The sequence below is a fragment of the Coturnix japonica genome, chromosome 2 (assembly GCF_054131305.1).
Source record: "Coturnix japonica strain WE chromosome 2, WE-NBRP24, whole genome shotgun sequence".
NCBI lineage: Eukaryota > Metazoa > Chordata > Aves > Galliformes > Phasianidae > Coturnix > Coturnix japonica.
Genome location: NC_140664.1, coordinates 65210816 through 65229975, shown reverse-complemented (window position 1 = coordinate 65229975; position 19160 = coordinate 65210816). Strand labels below are relative to the sequence as shown.

The 19160-nt window shown below is 38.7% G+C and overlaps 2 protein-coding genes across 8 annotated transcripts in view; both read right to left on the bottom strand.

The window, feature by feature from the left end:
• Nucleotides 1–12687, bottom strand: part of SLC12A7 (solute carrier family 12 member 7) — a 77345-nt gene extending 64658 nt beyond the window's left edge. Inside the window, exon 1 of the mRNA XM_085540061.1 lies at nt 12575–12687. Coding sequence (XP_085396187.1) covers nt 12575–12593 — 19 coding nt within the window. The 5' untranslated portion in view covers nt 12594–12687. The remainder of the gene's footprint in view (nt 1–12574) is intronic.
• NFX1 (nuclear transcription factor, X-box binding 1) overlaps nt 1–19160 on the bottom strand; it is an 88448-nt gene that overhangs the window by 23842 nt on the left and 45446 nt on the right. For 4 of the 7 annotated variants that reach the window (XR_014943509.1, XM_015854823.3, XM_015854819.2 and 1 more), the window contains 3 exons: nt 16828–16973; nt 13995–14096; nt 9765–12687 (listed from right to left, as the gene is read on the bottom strand). Coding sequence is in view for 4 of the 7 variants with exons in the window: in XM_015854823.3 (XP_015710309.1) it covers nt 12612–12687; nt 13995–14096; nt 16828–16973 (324 nt within the window). In the remaining 3 variants the exon portion in view is untranslated. Of the gene's footprint in view, nt 1–9764; nt 12688–13994; nt 14097–16827; nt 16974–18945; nt 19041–19160 lie in introns of those variants that run through there. The other 3 variants (XR_014943504.1, XM_085540056.1, XR_014943506.1) reach the window with 3 other exon arrangements.

Below are 19160 nucleotides of genomic sequence, written 5' to 3'. Positions count from 1 at the left end.
ATGAGGTCACTCAGTGATGTGCAAAATCAGGGTTTTCTCTGCTTTGTCTGAATTGCAGTTTATCTTTGCACATAGACTGATTCTTCGTGTGTTAAGTATCCTAAACAACAGCATTAAAGGAACTTTTGCAAACTAAAATCAGGTATCGACTGAATCAAGCTGTATGCTTGTAACGTTAACAAGAAAGTAAAGTGTGTTTTCTCTGTTTTGGTCATACGTGTGTGTGTGTGTGTAATATCAAGGATTCCTCTTAGTTGAACATTACTTTATCTTGTAACTTGTCCATCACCATCAAATGAGAATATTTCATCTGACTCTAGACTCCACAGTGGGTTTAGGAGTGACACAGTAAATCCATCCATTTTACAGCTTCTGTAGATCACAGAATGTAACATCTGAGAATTCAGAAAACTAATAAAAACAAAGAACAAAAGGAAAAAAGTTTCTTCCAAAATGCTGAGTGTGAAATCCTGAGATGTTTGTTATAGTTTATCTCTCTTCCATTTAATACCATTATGCTTCTCTGCCAATACCAGTGTATGGGAAATTGGTAATCACAGCCTGAACCTCTGACTAATCAGCTGAGTCAAGTGTCAGGTCAGCTGTCAGCACAGGTGAGAGTAATTTAGCTGTGCTCCCGGAAGGGGTGGAGTTTGACTCCACCTCCTCTAGACCTCATTTAAGGGCTGACCTTAAATGCAGCATCTAAAGCAGCATCTCTTGGAGATTGCTCCTTGGTGGAGATTGCCTCAGTGTTTTCCAGCAGACTAAAGGCTTCCATATAGGTGAGTTTTTCCTGTAAATAACCTTTTGGGTATTTACCACCATCTTTTCATTATTGTCACTATACAACCAGTGATACAGACAAGTTGAAAACACACACGGAGGTAACTGTAAATATATGCGTTTGCTTATAAAGAGTTTCTGAGAGGTTCACATTTATGTATGTGAACGAGACCTCATTTTGCAGTATTTTTCCTTGGGTGCTGTCTTTCTTTTCAACTGAAGAGCTGTAAAACAAAGTTGGAAACAATGAATTTCTTTGAACTACAGTTTTTCTGTGACAAGCTCTCCAATTATTTCTCAATAAAGGGAGGAAATATCTCTTGTGTGTTAGGAAAGTTGGCTAAATTCAATTTGCAAACTGATATGGAACTTCTAATGTAAAAGAAACCTTCCTATAACCTAGAGCAGTGGCTACAATTACAACCTCAAATTTGAATTTTACTAAAATTATGTTATATCATGCTTATATATATATATATATATATATATATATATAAAAAATTATTACCTCCTGGTGATCAAAGAGCATGGAAGCAAGAACCAGGTTTTAGTTTATTCAAATAATAACTGTAAATTAGTAACAAATACAGCTGTGAAGGGTTCCAGGAAAACACTATGTTGTGCCTACTAAATAGACTTTGATCACACTTTAGACAGAGATTATGTGCTGCAAACTTATAGACTGAGAAATGCTAATTTGTTTTAAAATTGCTGTCTATATGTCTACTACCACTTGTTCTCACAGCTTTTCTTTGGAGATTAACTCAATACAGGCTGATTTTTGCCTTACAGGAATAAATGCTTGTGCTTTAACGCAGAGGTGAGTGCTGATTTGCGTTGCACATTCACTACACCCTCAGCTGTTTTCTGCGCAGTTTGGGATATGGTTTGCAAAGGCTGGGTGCTGGGCATGGCCTTGCAAGTCTTAATGAAATGTCACCTATTTTGCAACAAGGAAGATGGCCTGAGCCAAGGAAATTATGCTTAATTTTACTTTAAACACTTAGAGCATAAACAGGAAGGCCTTTTTTTCCCTGCACAGCTCATGAGGCAGTGATTTCCTGAAATCAGACTCAGTAAACCATGGACAGTCTGGTCCCTGAGTACATACAACCAGAAGTGTTTCAGATCATTAATTCTCAGCAGAGAGCTAGAATGCCTGTATATTTATATATTTTAAACGTAGGTAACTAGAAACCAACTATTATTCTTGCTGGAAATATTTTGCTGTACTGAGATTGAAGTTTTCTGTTGTTTTTTTTTTTTTACAATATTCCTATGAGTGCATCGCATCTACAATGAAACTGATAGAATTACTTTTGTGTCTTTACTTGGTGATGACCTCTTAAAAATAGCTGGCCTCAAAAAGAGGTGCGTATTCTTTAGCTTATTAGTTTAGCTCTCAAAATCTTACTAAATAATTCCAGAAGAGCTTGTCAATACTGGCACAGATAGAAAAGGCAGATGATACTGCAAAAGTTATGTTTGAGTTGACAAGATATGTTATTGTTTTCTGTCCCTTAAAGCAGATGTTATAATCAAACTGCAACCTCATAAAGAATTCAGTTTTCCTTATATTTTGAGAAAAATGAAGACTATAGTTCTGTCACTGATGTGAAGGGGTAACTGTGTCATTACTGATTTTCCTCTCTCTCTTCTTAATGAAAAAGAAATTAATCATCTCTCACAATGACCAACGCACTCTTAATAGGACAGCTTTGTAACATTAAGAGGCCTTTCTTGACACTAAGATAATCAGAAGGCTGGAGCACCTTTCCCGTGAGGAAAGGTTGAGAGAACTGGGCTTGTTTAGTTTCAAGAAGAGAAAGCTTCAGGGAGACCTCATTGTGGCCTTCCAGTACTCGAAGGGAGTATATAAACAGGAGAGGGAACAGCAGTTTATGAGGATTGATAGTGATAGGACAAGGGGGAATGATTTTAAACTGAGACAGGGGAGGTTTCAACCCAGGTCATTCTGTGATTCTATGATGATTCTATGACAGAGTGAGAGACTCATTTAAATGTTGCATAGTTTTAACCTATGCCTTCCCACTTCATGATTGTACGTACTTTCTATTACCTAGATAACCTTCAGTATATACTTTCTACTGAAATTGTCTTATATCTAAGTACATCGAAGTTTTTGCTCTGACTAATTTATATTTTATTGTAACTTATAATTACATGAGTCAACTTGTCCTCCCAAAAATAGCTGCCATTCTTTCAGGTAGGATGGAGTCATTTTTATTCATAGTGTCTGGTATGGTGCTATATTTTAGCTTTAGGAGAAAAAAATTGCTGATGACACAGTGTTTTAGTCGTTGCTGAGCAGTGTTGCACAGAGCCAAGGACATTTCAGCCACCCTCCTGGACACACTGAGTACAGAGTTGGAGACCTATTATTGTGTCCTGGATCTGGCCAGTGGATTCCTTAGCATCCTAATTGCTGATGAATCATAAGACCAGTTTGCCTTTACATGGGAAGGCAGGCAGTGGACCATCCAGGTCCTACCACAAAGGCATGTTCATTCTCCAGACTTCTGCTGCAATTTGATGGCACGTGATTTGGCAGGATGGGATAAACCTAATGATGTAAAAATATATGATTATATTGATGATTTGATTTTTAACCTTTTCTTCTTCAGAAGTGCTGGAGAAAGCAGTAGGCTCCTTGCTGGCTTACCTGTAGGAGAAAGGATGGGTTATCAATGCACAAAGTCCAAGGGCCTGAACTGTCGGTAAAATTCTTCGGAGTAATTTGGTAAGATTAAAGTCATACCTAATGTGATTATTGATAAAATTCATGTATTCCTTGTACCAACCATGGTGAAACAATGAGAGGAATTTTTGAGGATACTGGAGAACCTTCATACCCTACCAAGTGCAGATCTTAAGACCTCTATATAGATTAACTAAGAAAGGCCAGTTGTGGGACTGGAAATGAGCAGAACAGGATGCTTTTCCTCAAGCAAAGTTGCTTGTTAAACAAGCACAGGTGCTTAGTATATTTGATCCAGCTCTCCCCACCAAACTGGATGTACATGGGACTCAGAAGGGTTTGGTTGGGGACTGTGGCAGCACTGGGTTCTGTTCAGACCCCTATTAGTTTTTGGTCTCAGGTATGGCAAGGAGCAGAAGAGAGCTATATAGTATGACTGAGAAGCAGTTATTGGCACACAGCAGCAACAGAACCAATAACACAAACAGCAGACGTAATAGTAAAAACAACACTGCTTTTTCAGGAGTGGATTAAAAAACTCTGTGGTAAATGCAGTGTACCCCTTGCCAGACCTCATTTAAGGGTTGTCAGTGGAGGTAAAGGATTCTCATGCTGGAGATCCCTGCCTACTTGAGGCCTTTCAAAGGTAAGTAGCACTTTTTCTTCATTTTTGCAGCTGCTGCATTTGAGTCAGTTAGATACTTATTTACAATGGATTACCTTAAAATAATTACGTGTTGGATGGTCACTGGGACCCCAAATACACTGAAAGAAGATCTCTTGGGGGAAATCCTGGGTTCCCTGCGGTCTAATGATGCTTGGATTATTGAAGAATGGTGACCTGTAAAGGACAGTGGTCACAGGAGATTACTGGAGGTTGGAGTATCGGTAGTCTCTCCAGTAATGGGTATATGGCCTGCAGGCATTGTGGTCAGCACTCCAGTTTTCATTGCTAAAGGTATGTTAATTATGTCCCTATGGCAAATCTGGAACTCCTCCCCTTTCATCCTTTGGTACCCAGTATAGTCATGCAGACTCATATTTGGCCAAAGGGTATAGTACAGACAGCTGGGACATGCCCCAGTGCAAGCTGAAGTGTTGACCCAGGACAGGAACACAGTCTGTATCTTGCCATGGAAGGTGGACCTACCCCTTCTGGTACCTCTGAATTATCTATGCTACTCCCTGAGAGTCTCTTTGAGTCCACAGGATCACCGGGAAGAGGAACGTGACATGAAGATGCTCCAGCATCACTGTAAGATCAGTGTGACACCTGGTGGTAGACTATATGAAGCTGATAAGAGTGTGAGCCAAACCTTAGACCAGGAAAGAAACTACTTGCCTCCAGGAGAACTGTTGAGTACTGGCCCATAAAGGAACATGAATCTCTACCAAGTACCAATCATCATACATTTTGTCAGTCTACACTGCAACAGGCAAATAATGCAAGGCGCCATTGTGTACTGGATCACTGGGCTTGCCTTCAACCTGTGCAATCATTGGTTCATGCTGTGAAGGGGTGGAGTGTAGTGAAAACACAAGTCATGGCTTGAAACAGTGATTGAGCAGCTTGTGGGAGGGCAGGACCAACTGAGAGACTGGAAGGGGTGTAGCCAGGATCCACCCCTTCCCAGACCTCAATTAAGGGCTGGCTGGGGGTGTCTCTTGCTGGAAATTGCTGTCTACCTGAGGCTTTCATTTCGTTCTGCATCTACAGCTGCTGTATTTGGGCTTGTTCTGATTTGCTGTAGCCAAAGACTTTGCTGCACTGCTATTATCACAAAACTTTGCATCACATTGTAGCATTACACCAAGTAACGTGTTCTATGGGTGCAGTGGTACAGAAGTGGGCTGAGGAAAATCACTTTATGGTTGTTCCATCTGCCCTATAATCTGACAGGAGCAGGCCTGGTAGAGGGGTAATGTATGGGAACTGTTGAATTGTAGCCTGAACCTCTGAGCACCTGAGGCAAGCAATGAGTCAGCCACTGGAGCACAGGTGAAGGCAATTCAGCTGTGTGACCAGAAGGGTTAGAGCCTGGAGGGAAAGGTTGTTGGAAGGGAGCGGGGGGGAGTCAGTACCTCCACAAGCTGGTACATGGATCCTAGAAAAGAAACCGTGATTGTGTTGCTTTGGAAGGTCAGAACTCCCTCTCTGATGCCTGTTACAGTAATCAAATTTTCAATATCAGGCCAAAGGGAGTGGTTCAAATGCCCTGGGCACACCCTGTTTGGGCAGAAATATTGACCCAGGGCAGTACTACTGCTTGTATTTTTACCTTGGAGGGTGGACTTCCCTGCTTTGGTACTGTTTAAATGTTTTACACCTGAGATCTGTGGCCCACAAGACCATCAGCAGGAGCATATAGCTGAACTCAGATATGCTTCAGTGTTACTGAAGCATGATCGTGGTGTCCTGGTCTTCAGTGGCACCTGGTAGTGGGATTTCTTGAGGAAAAAAAAATGGATATTCTGGAAACATCTTTTGAATAAATCCTGCAACAACTGTGAACCTGGTGTGTGATCTTGCAACAACTAGGAAGCCTGCACACACAAGTGAACTGATTTACAGACTTGTGTGTATTATGTACAGAAATTGTTGATTGTATATATTGTATTTGCAATATATGGGCTCATCTCCAAGTGTGCCCAATCACAGTTCATGTTATGAAGAAGTGGAGTATAGGGGAACTGCCAGGTCAAGGTATGAAGTGGTGATTGAGCACCTGGTGAATGGGTGTGTCTGGCCCACAGAGCACAGGCAAACTGTTTGTACCTGTGCTTTCCATGCCACCAGAAGGGGTGGACCCAGGGAACACCCTGTGCTCATGTGAGGGCCAGCCACTAAAGGAAATGAGTAACAAGTCAAATTTCTTGTATTATTCCTCTGAATTGCTATGTTAATCTAACATGAAGTTGTGGTGGGTCTTACAAGTAAGTTTTTGATAGCAGTCATAGCAGTATTCACAGAATCACAGTATTGTAGGGGTTCGAAAGGACCTCTAGAGATCATTGAGTCCAACCCCCCTGCCAAAGCAGGTTCCCTACACCAGGTCACACAGGTAGGTGTCCAGGCGGGTCTTGAATATCTCCAGAGAAGGAGACTCCACCACCTCCCTGGGCAGCCTGTTCCAGTGCTTGAATTATTACAGTATTACGGTTTCCAATGCAGGGGCTGATGCCTGGATATTTAAACAGTTGCAGAAATGACCCACAAAACTGTTCAGTCCAGGAATGAAAGAAAATGGCTCAGAGTAAAAAGAAGAAATGTTTTCTATTTCTAAAAGCATGAAATGTCTGGAATACAGTCTGAGATGAGTTTTGCAAGTAGATAATATAGGGTGCTAAATTTAACTAACCTAGTAGAAAATCAATGTTAGAACCAGACAAATCACCATTAGCTTAGTCCTGGGAGTTCCTGTCACTCCCACTCTAGAAATTCTGTTTTTTCTAAGAATGCATCTTCTAATACAACAGCCTTAAATATTTTAGGATTTATTTCCTGTGTCTATAGATGTAGTGTATAAAGTGTATTTGCATATTTAATTGTATATTTATATATATACACACTGCTGGATATGTAGGCTATATGTCTCTCTATAATTCCTGTTAGAACAAGGCAATTTAATCCCTCCTTAGAACAAAATTGATTCCTTATCCTTTCAAAGTTGGGGAAACAGAGGTGAGTAATCTCAGAGAAAGGAGTCAGAAATTACTCAGACTGCTGCAGATTTATCCTTTAAACATAAATATGGTCTTTGTGAGGAAGACCTCACAATTGGACAAAAACAGAACATAAGTGGAATAAACTTATAGGAAAGATTACACAGAATAAGATGGAGGAATGACACAATATTTTTGTTCTGAATGGGCAGGATGAGTGACTTATGAACTGTGAGAATAGGAAGCCTGAGAAAGCAGAAGGAATGCCTGAAACCTTAATCTGAGTGAGGGTAGGGATGTAAGGCAAAGAGCTGCAGCTGTGGCTGTCACATAGAAACTCCAGTGCTCAGTGCAGTTATGCCTTGGCCCTTCTGTTGGTATTCCTGAAACACACAGATTCCACCACTTCTTGCTAGGCTATCTTCCCTTTCTCAGTGTTATTTGACCACTGGACACAACTTATCCTCTGGAACTTGTTCTTGTTTTCCTTCCTTACGGGGTCAGTCAGATTTTGATCTAAAACAAGAGTAGAAGTGGTACACACAACAGACTGCAACCAGAAGGGCTTGCTGCCTGCATCTTTCTCTTAGCCCATTCTCTACTCCTGTCTGTTTCTGGATCATTCAATTGCTCCAAAACAGTTAAAAATGAACCATATGTAATATAATAACAAGTGTAATCTGTTGGGTCAGCCCTAAGACATTTTTGCTGTTTAACCCTTCCAGTTTATCAGATCATGCCAACTGCACAAAAGTATTGTTGGCTGTAAATGAAAAATTGTATTGCTGTCCATCTTTTCTTTGATCTCATTGGACTGTAATATATCCAGATGTGTCTGACCTTGTTCCAGTTGTTAGAGGAAATCAATACACTGTTATCCTCTTTCTTCTTAAAGCACTGAATTGTAAACACCTTCTGTGTTCTTCCTTACTGTTATTTGATACCTGTAAGACTGCTATACTTGTAAGACCATAAACAGTCCACTGATCTTTTGATGTAATGCCTTCCAGCTTAAGAACTGCTATCCTCAGAACTAGTCTGTGAACAAGGAGTAGGATCCTTGAAGTCACAGATGACTTCTTCCAAGTGAGTACCTAAGGACCAGAGACATCCTGAATGTACCATCCAATGTTTTCTGACTCAGGTGGTTATTATGGATCTCAAGAGTTGATCTTGTCCACTTACCTGCTAAAAGAGTGTCTGCTTACAATGGATTGCTCAGGATCCTGTCTGGTTAAGTTATTAACATCTTCAGGAATGAGTAGTACAGAAAATTTCTGGGCAAACTCTTTCTGTGTTTTACCAATTTCATGTTAAAAAATACTTTGCATGTATCTAAGCGGTTAATTCTCATGTTTCAGCTTTTCACCTTCCATCCTTCTACAGCAGAGTCTTGTTTAATCTTCTCAGTACCCTCTGCTTAGTAGTGGACAGCAGTAAGATCTCCACTTAGTCTTCTCTTTTTGAGGCTCAACAAATGCAGTGCCATCACCTCTCCATGTATGTCATGTGATTTATCTCCTGACTAACCCGGTGACTCAGTTTGGTCAGGTCTTTACAGTACTGGGAAACCCATAGCTATCTATACCCAACACCAGAAAGACCACAAGTGCTGAATAAAAGAAAGCGATTGCTCAGCTCAACCTGCTGTCTACATCCCGATCAAACAGCACAATAGGATGCTGCCTGCCTTTGCCACAAGGGTGCACTGCTGCCTTAAATTCAACTTGCTACCACCCATCACAACTCCCTTTGCCTCCAGTTCTTTTCATACTAAATTGCCTTCTAGACAGCTTGTGTAGTTTTATGTGTCCAATCCACTCCCAGGGCTTTGCTTATGCTTATGATAAAAACTAGAATAATTCCTCTTAGTCAGAACTGGGAAAAAAAAAATGTGAGAGCTCCAAGATGAAAATAATAAAATCACTGATTTCATTTGGTGCTTAATCAGCTACTCCTAAGTCATAATTCTTAATGATGAATTCTAGCACATAAGATGTAGCATCCCTTCGATAAAGTTACCAGAAATAAACAGTAAGTTGTGACACTTAAATGATGTCAATCTAACACCTGCTTAATTATTGCCTACTTCAGTAGGAAATTATTAGAACCGCATAAAGTTTCAGCTGAAGTTGTTGAATAGTCCTTCCTAAGCAATCACACAAACATATTTAATTAGAAACTGATTTGGTATCTATTTATTTCACACCAAAAATCTGAATTTAAGCAGCAACCTAAGTCAGTGCTTACCCCAGGAGTTACTGAGCTAAGACTTTAATTTACACTTCCTGAAATAATATCTGTATCCATGAGGAGGCACCTAACTTACCTGAGAAGACTACCTGAGATATCACGTATTTTGCTGGCATTATTATCAGATGTTCACACTATTGGCAGCTAGTGCATTTACCAGTTGCAATGCCCAATATGTTACGTCTATCCCTTCCATAAACCATCTGTTCTTTTTACATGCTTTTGAAACTGTCCAGTGCAAGTCCTGAGGGGACTCCTGTCAGGCGGTTGTTAATCTGTCCCATTAAAGCCCTGAAGGATTACCAAAATGCCAAAATAGAGATTGCAAACAATTCAAAGCACAGAACTTTCAATTTACTTTTATTTCAGCTTTATAAAGAAGGTCATTTTACACCAATAACTTCAAAAAAATAAACAAAAACCCAACCAAGTCAAATAAGAATCTTTCAACAAATAACTTACAATTTTTCTACAACACTTTGCTTATTTCATTATGTGGCAGATATTGTACAGAAGTGCCACAGAAACGGTGGTACTGAGGTCTACTTAAGCATCCTACACAATTTTAGGTTAAATCCAAGCAGTTAATACTCAGAGCACTTTGAACACATTAAACAATATAGGTAATATCACAGCCAAAATGCAAAAATATCTATTTTATACACAATTTTAAAAGCGCTTCATGAAGTTGCATGAATCCTAACTTACATCACAAGTTATTCCAAAGGCTGCTTATTGCAGAATGCCTGCAAAAAGTAAATTTACAAGAGACAACGTTACTCTGAGGGCTGTGGAAAACCATTAGGATATTCAAGCTTAAGTCTTGGTGACAGTGACATTAGTAGCTTTTGCTACTCACTTCACTGATGCAAAGGTCGCTGTTATCCACAAAGAGTGTAAAGACCTGCTGAAAGAGTTACAAAATAGCTAATTGAAAATACTTTCCATGAGGCATGCGTGCAGTAAGAGGATGAGTTATCGTACATTTTTAAACTACAGCCTTTAGTACTATTCCATGTGAAAGTCACAGACACTGCAGCCAAAGCACATGAGAACAGAGCAAACACCTCTGCTGAACATTGCTGAGTTCCTTTTTAAGGCCATGTTACTGTATTCTAGGAAGAACGACATCCATACTTATTCTTTTTGGTATCATTTCCCTAGATGTCTGGTAGATATGTAGCATCATGTTTGAATCAAGTTATTAAAATGCATTTCAAACCAAATGTTTTTTTCCACATATGACTTGATGCATAACTACAGATAAGCTCCAACAGCCATGATTTAAAGATGTTTAATATACATATCTACATAAAACCTCTGATACTCATGCAGTTAAGATGTATAGTGAGGAGTATGACTTCTCAGTATGAACAGATTCGGTGTAGTTACTAGTTTCAACTTGAGAAGCTAAAGATACCTGGGTTTTATTAAAGATAGTAGCAAAATACTTCACTGCTGAAGTGCATCTCACCAAGTTCATATTTTTATGTCACGTCAGACGTAACTTGATTAAAAAAAACAACTGAGACAGAGCTGGATATAATGTTATGGAAGCCTTTTAGGTCTTCTATTTCAAATCAGAAGTCCAGATGAGAAGCATCAGCTTTATGTGATGTGTGGGCGAAAAGTTAACACGCTTCAGCCTTATGCTACTTAGTATCAACCAAATCAATTAAGTGTGTTTTTGGTTTTGATGATAGTTTTTCTCGTTATTAGGTCTACCTGCGATACACCAGCTGCATTAGCTGGATGTGACACACTTTCAGCTCACCAGACAGCTCCTGTCCAGAACAAACTTGCAGTGTAACTATGCACAGTCTCCCTATTGCCAGTTACTTGCTTGGAAACACTAACACAGCTCTGAATTTCTAGATTAAAAGCCACTAGCCACAGTGAGCTGACACTACAAGTATTGGGAATAGATACATTCCTCATAATGATGGGACTTGAAGAAATAAATTGCTGAAAAGATGCCAAGCAACTTATTTAACTGAATCAGCAAAGTGGTACACCTTGTAGGATCAAACAGTAACTTGCTTAAAAAAAAATAAGGGCACTATAGGCTTTGTCAATTTATCTTTCATTTCTGTTCACTAAATGTAAGACAAAAAATGAATAACAACGTGAGTCTAAGCATGGATTGCTGCCTTGCATTGTCCTGGCAACAAAAGTTAGAGATGTGCCACTTCGGATCAGACTTAGAGCTTTCTCATCCACCTTATCTCATAACCTGAAACAAATTCACCACCTGTGAAACTGCTTGTTATACCATATACTCATCGCATTTTGTTCACAGCATTTCCATGCAATTAATATCTCCCACTGGCAAAGAGCTAAGACAAATATCGCTCCAACTCTAAACATACTTAGCTCAAACTTCACATATTCCCTTGTGCTTGCACAGTACAGAAAAATATTATAAATCATGAACAAAACCATGCAGAAAAAAACCAACCCCAAAGCCACCAAACTAAATTATCTAAATAAAATATAAACCAAATAGAACTCTAAAATAACCAGTTTGGTGTCTCAAATAACATAGCATCAATCATTTTCTTGTCTATTTTTTTTAATGTCAAATTTGAGATACAACAAAATAAGCCTTAATTTTCCACCTTTCTCAAATCACCTTCAGATACCAAGAGAAGTCTGTGCTCTTAAGTGACATTTACAGTATATATTCATAGTTAGTGACTAAGTTTTGTATTTCCTTGCACACGCAAGAGTAACTCAAATCCCCAGATTTACCACATTAACATGGAAGTGAATTAATAAACTAAGAAAATGCTTTTAGAATATTCCCATTCATGTTTTTAACAGACCATTCCTGGTTCAGTTTAAATTGCATGGGATACATCAAAACAAATCCATAAGAATTACTATTATTCTTATTACCCTGGTGCTCTTTTGGCTCACCAGTTCTCTCACTTTCAAGGCATCGATGGAAATTCACATCATTCTGAAAGCGTGTTAGATAAAAAACAATGCAAACAACCCAGCTTTCAAATAAAATGGTACAACTGTTGGGTGCAATGCACTTAGGTAAAGTATTGCAATCTAAACTTACACGTTAAACCATGGATACGTTGAGCAGGTATTCATTTGACAAAATACCAAAAAGCACCTTTTGCAGTAATTTAGTGTCTTCACCTGTGAGCGTCTGCGTCATAATTCTACATCAATGACTTCAGTCTTGGACATCAAAGTAGTCAATTACTGGCTCTTCTTTTAGTGGTTTGGACAAACCACTGCTTCCACTATTCCTGAAATTATAAGAATATTAGATATTACTCAGCGTGCACCAAAAGACGACAGAAGTAAACTGAAATTCTCATCATGTCTCAGCGTACACTCGCACACTGCATTGGTAGATGACAGTTCTAAATTATGTTCTAATGAAAATATCCCACCACTTCAGAAAGCCTTTAACTGCGATTTCTGGGAAAACTAAGTACATCCATGTGTTGCTTAATTAATACAACTACGTTTTGGCTTTTACCAGAAACTACCTTTTATTAGTAACACTTATTGCAAAACCAATAATGCACCAAAGATTAAATGTTCAACATGCCTTTCTAAAGGAAAGCACAAAAGGAATATTTCTGAAGTGGTCACTGGTCAAATCTGCCTATTTTTAAAAGCAAGAATAACAAAAAAAAATATATGCACATTGGGTTTAAACAGCAAAGCTTTGGTAGGCGGGTGACTGCAGGGACTGCATTTGTAAGAAGAGACTAGAAGGTAAGAGAAGCCATTATACAAGTGTCAGTTCTAGCCAGCTCAAGAAGAGAACTGCAGCTTGCTACATTTGAGTCAACAAGCAAAGCTGCCTGTACGTCTATGAGGGCATATTTAAGAAAGGGAAAAAAATACTGTGCAAAAGTAGCTGGAAGACTGAGAAAAATTGAGGTAAACAACCCTGAAGACATTAAAGTCAGTGAAGGAGCGGGAGGAGCAGATGTTCTGGGCGCTGCCACAGAAGTTGCCTTGCAGTCTAAGAACAGGACCACAGTAGGGTAAGCTTCCCCCTGAAGCTTACAGTGCACAACTTCAGAGCAGACCTACATGGCACAGCCCGGAGTGGAGCAGTGGACACTTTCACTAGTGTCACTGAAGACAGAAATCAATAGAAAGACTGTTCTATTAGACTGTTCACCAAGAAGCCTTATATACTCCATCTTAAGTAGTTTTCAGTATCTGCAAAAAGCATAGTTCCCATTTAGCCAGCTGTGGAGTCATATCCACATGAAAAAAATATGCACACTAACTGTTCGAATAGCTTCTGAAACATCATTATCTTCTGAACTATCTAGTATTTATGTACAGATTAGACCCACAAAATGTGTTTAATTACTGCTTTTATATCACATAGTCAACTCTACATTTTGTTAATGCTTCATTTCAGGTTTACTTCTTGTGGAAAGAATATATTATTGCAGGCTGAAAGCTCCAATGTATCACATGGGTTGGGAGAAACAAAGACCTGGGGATTACAAAGTTGAAGTTCAACACCCTCTCAAGTAACTGAGCACAAAATTGATGAACACAATTTTTGAAACAAATTTCTTACTTATCTGTTTGTTTGTAATGAGGAATAGGAGGTGGAGGCCTGCTCTTCATTTCTTTATCTAGCACAGAAGTTAAGGTATTGCTTGGACAAACGGATTTCCCTCTAGAGAAAAAACAGAAAAGATTATTTTATTAAAAAGGAAGTTAGGCACATCAAGAAATTAGGACAAAAACTCTACATTTAAAAGTAGTGGTTGCAATGTTAGTGTTTGTATTTCATCTATAAAAATATTTAATTTTCATAGAATCACAAAATATTCTCAGTTGGAAAGGACCCATAAGGATCACTGAGCCTAACTCCTGGCTCCACACAGTACCACATAAAAATTAAACCATATACCCATATACCCATAATGGTGGTGACTATGTTGAACAATAGTGTTTTGCAACTGAGAATTTGCTCTATGGAATAGTGTTATTGTGCCCTTTGTACCTTTGATGCTTTCCATGGAAATAAATAGGGCATTGTTTTTGAAGCAACCTACATATGTTGCTGATAAACCAGATTAGAAAGCAGTTGTGGGAGTAACTGAATGTACATTTACTTAAAGTGACCAAAACACTTCACAGTTATACTTGTTATCATTCAATAATGTTTTGTGCATTTCTGAGTTAAAGACAGCATTTACATGGAAATTAAGGGGAAAAAATATCCTAGTAATTATCAGAGAACAGACATAACTTATTAAAATAAAAATCTAACTACATAATTATACATTAAAATTTAACAATGTAAAATGGTTAAATCTGTATAAAACTATATAAAGATATGTTTTTATAAACAGCAACATACAGAATCAATTTGTATATAGGCGTTTAAATGCAGTTCCTGGAAGGAACACCAAAAAAATTAGTTTTATGACTGTTCCAGGATGCCTGAAGTCACAGAATCATAAAATAGTTTGGGTTGGAAGGGACCTTTAAGATCATCTAGTCCCGCACCCCTGCTAGGAATGGGGACACCTCCCATTAGACCAGGTTGTTCAAAGCCCCATCCACCCTGGCTGTGAATTCCTCAAGGGAAGGGGCATCCACAACCAGTATGTCACTACTGTCACAGTAAAGAATTTCTTCTTAATATCTACCCCCCTAAATCTACCCCCTTCTAGTTTAAAGTAATTCCCCTTCATCCTGTCACTACATACCCTTATTAAAAAGTCCCTACCCAGCTTTCCTGTAGGCCCCCTTCAGGTACTGGACAGCCGCTATAAGGTCCCCCTGTGAGCCTTCTCCATATTCAAGAGCCCCAAATCTCCCAGCCTGCCCCTGTAGGGGAGGTGCTCCAGCCCTCTGATCATCTTTGTGGCTCTCCTGGAACTGAATGCAGTGCTCCAGGTGGGTCTCACCAGAGCAGAGGGGCAGAATCACCTGCCTCAACCTGCTGGTCAAACTTCTCTAGATGCAACTGGAGTTGGCAAGCACACACTGCTGGCTCATGCTGAGTCTTTCATCAGCGGACATCCCGAGTCCACACATGTTGCTGCTGAACACTTGACATGATGCAACAACAGACAAGCACCTTATGACACTGCCTAAAGCTGTAGAGGAAACTAAGGTAAGAGACTTTGGGAAACCACCAGCAGCTACAGTGATGTGCATAAAAAAAGACAGTGAAAATAACTTTTGGATGAATCCACTGAAGAAACATTTCCAGGCAGCTGAAAAATATTCTCAGTAGAGCACTCACTGTCATTAAGAACACCAGAAGTAAAACTGCAGCATGGTTGTTCTGTATTGCATGCTCTTCCCTAAGTAACACATAGGAAGGACCGAGTGTGCAACTTCTACTAACACCACAGAAGTCTTCCCATTCTAAATTTGCAGCATATAACATCTTTGCTTTCAAAGCATCATCATCTGTCCCACTCCTTTCTCTAACACTTTCTCCATTTCTTCATCAATTTCTCATCACCTCTTAGCCTCTTTCTTCTTTCTTGCGCCTTTTCAGGTGTCATTTGTCTTACCAACCTCCTTTAGCAGAAATGTGAATTCATGGAGAGAAATCTTACAGAAATGTCCCAACTCTATTGGAAGTACTCAAGATTCTAGCTAAGCTACCAATCCATCAACAGCCTCAGAAGCAAATAATGGCACTCTAATAGCATGAAAGGCAAAAAATTACTGTTATATTTTTTTATTATTAACTACAGTCAATACCTACAGTTATAAACTAGTGAAACTGGTTGTCAAAGAAACAAGATTTGACAGTGCTAAACTAAAGTGTTAAACTAAATAAACCACTCAGTTGTAACAGAATCAAGAAAGTCATGCTCTCTCCAATACAATAGTCATCCTTCACTTCTTCTACTATGAACTTCCTTTTACAGGCCCTCTCCAGGTATCTCCAGTTTTGCTTAGAAATCTCTTGCAGTAACTCCATCTCCTTTTTTGCCTTTTGTATTGAGGGAGGATAGGAATTCCTGTGGCAGATTCAGATAGATTCAAATAGTTCTAATAGCAAGCTTCTTCAAAGAAAGTTCAAATTTAGGAGTGAGTTCTCTACCCAGTGTTTAATTTTAATGAGAATTTATTACATCTATTATCTTTGACACTTCTCTCAAATTCAGCTCATGACAAAAAGAAAATAAGTTAGTGCTGAGACAAGCTTCCAAAAATGTTTTCCTTGCTTTCTTATTTTTAAACTGGGTTTTACTGAAGATGTACTCGATGATGAGAAATAGAAGTCTATTGAATTATCAATTTAAAACTGCATTTAAAATTTTTAACAGAATCTGCTGCGTGTTGCAAATTGCACTGTAAATAAAATCATTCAATTAAGCGATAAAGTATACACATATATACATAGTACCTAGAGAACAAGATTAATTACATACTTGACTGCAGTGATAACAACATTACGCTTTGGCTCGTTGTCATAGCTCACACTTTCAATGCCGTAAACCTGAGCTAATTCATGGATGATTCTGCGGTGATCTCTGTTCATTGGTGGGTAACAATGACTCTTCTTTGTGTACTTGCCCTGAATTCAAAAGAAAAAGAAGAATATGATAAAGATTTATTTCAGCAAAGAAAGGCAGGGGGGTGTGAGGAGGAAACAAAGAAATGGGAGAGAAAGACTGCTTCTACCTTGAAAATTTTACCACTGTGACAAGAAGTAGCACAACAAAATGCTAATAATTCAGTTTTGATAAAAACTCAACTAAAAATGACTATTTAGTTCTCACCTCGAAGCATTTACACACATACATAAGTACAAATTCTGAATACATTCACTCTCCTTACACATCGAAGAAGCAGGGTATTTTTTTCTGAATTTTGGAGGTCGCTTTCTACAATGCAGATACTGCAGATTGCTATAAAGGCATCAGATTTAGTTATCACTTCCCTGTACCAAAGAAGCTGTTCATCTGCAAAATCTGTCACATAATAAAGTCTATTGATATCATGGAAGTATTTTTAGTTTCAGTTAACAAACACTGATGCTTGATCTGACATTGACTGCTACATAAAAAGTAAAATAAAAAAAAACAACCAAACAATAAATATTTGTCCCTCCCTCCTAAAGGGTGGTGTGACTTAGTAACATCAAAGCACCCTGTTTCAGCCTTTGCCTTATTTGTCACCTAAAATGTATCACAGGATTTTGGGCCAATAGGATTCAAGGGGAAGATAAACTACCAGTTAAAAACAAAGTTTGAGTTTTTAAAAACAAAGTTGAGGGATTGCTACAGAATTTTGAACCTTTACGAGTTTATGGGACTGGATGCAGGGCATTTAATGACACTAAGAGACCAGAATCATCCTTGAAAAGTTGTGGAGTTTGGGGTATGAAAAAAAAAACAACCAACAACTATGCTCAGGAAGAATGACAACACAAACTACAAGCTTATCAGCTGCACAAAGCATTTTTAGTTACATGAAGTAGAAGGTCTTCGGGAACAGCCAGTTTAAGAAAGCTTATCAGAATTTGACTGACAAAGGCCTTGAACAACCCAGTCTGACTTTATTGCTGGTTCCTGCTACAAGGAAGAGGTATGGCTGGAATGATTCTAGGATGTTTTCTGACAAGCTACATTTGATGTTCAGATACAAAGATCTGATTAATATACCTTTGGATTACACAATGAGAATTACTCAGAATTACATCAAAAAACAGTCACATTACAGATGACATGACAAGTCTTTTCTAACACTAGGGATAGATACACTGTAACTGCCTTGTAAACGGATGGTTAACATCTGCCTCCACTCAAACTGCTCAGTAGCTACATTATGAATAGTAAGCAGACCTGAAATCGTGGTCAATCTTTTCCATTTTACTTTCAAGAGTCATTACAGGCAATCAGGATAGAATCTTTGCTTATCAACAAACAGTACTGAACTATCCACCAACTACAACATTTACAGGTTCTAGACATACATTTAGATGAAGAGAACTCTGCAGATTCTGCACCTATTTATTACTTCCTTTAGAAGAGTGGTGATAATTCTGGGCTCAGGAAAAAGAAAAAAACCATCAGAATTTCTTCCTTTATGCAGACAGAGCTGGATGATACAAACATTTTCTGTCTTGTCTGCTTACATACATCAACAGCGACAACTTTGCTGTACTAGATTAGTACATGCAGGTGAATCTAGGGAAACAGATGTTCGCGAGGCAAGCAAAGTCATAAAATGACAGATGAGTTTAACTGTGTAGAGTGACCATTCAGTAAATAAGGAAGAGAGTAAAAATCCTTTTTATTGCTCATTTATCCAGTTAAGTTGAAGTCGTATCCAAAGAACAATGCAAAAATGTAAACAAATCAAAGCAGAAGTATGTAAATATATGTAACAGTAATGTGTACGAGACATAATACTGATAAGGGCAGAGCTACCTCAATATTCAATAGTCTAACACTTCTAATACAAGGGAGTAAGCTCTACATCTAGAAATAAAGAACATAAGTTACATCTTTAACCAGAAAGGATTTAGGACATGGGTGTCTAACCTTTTGGCTTGCCTGGAATGCATTGAGTGGACAGGAATTGTCTTGACCACAGTCGCTCCGAAAGTAATGCCTCCTATTTATTTCCATGGAAACTACTAAAGATACAAAGGGCACAATAACATTATTTGATCGAGCAAATTCTCAGCTACAAAACACTACTGCTCAACATAGTCATGCACTCATGAAAATTTGTACCAGGGGACATTCCACTGTCA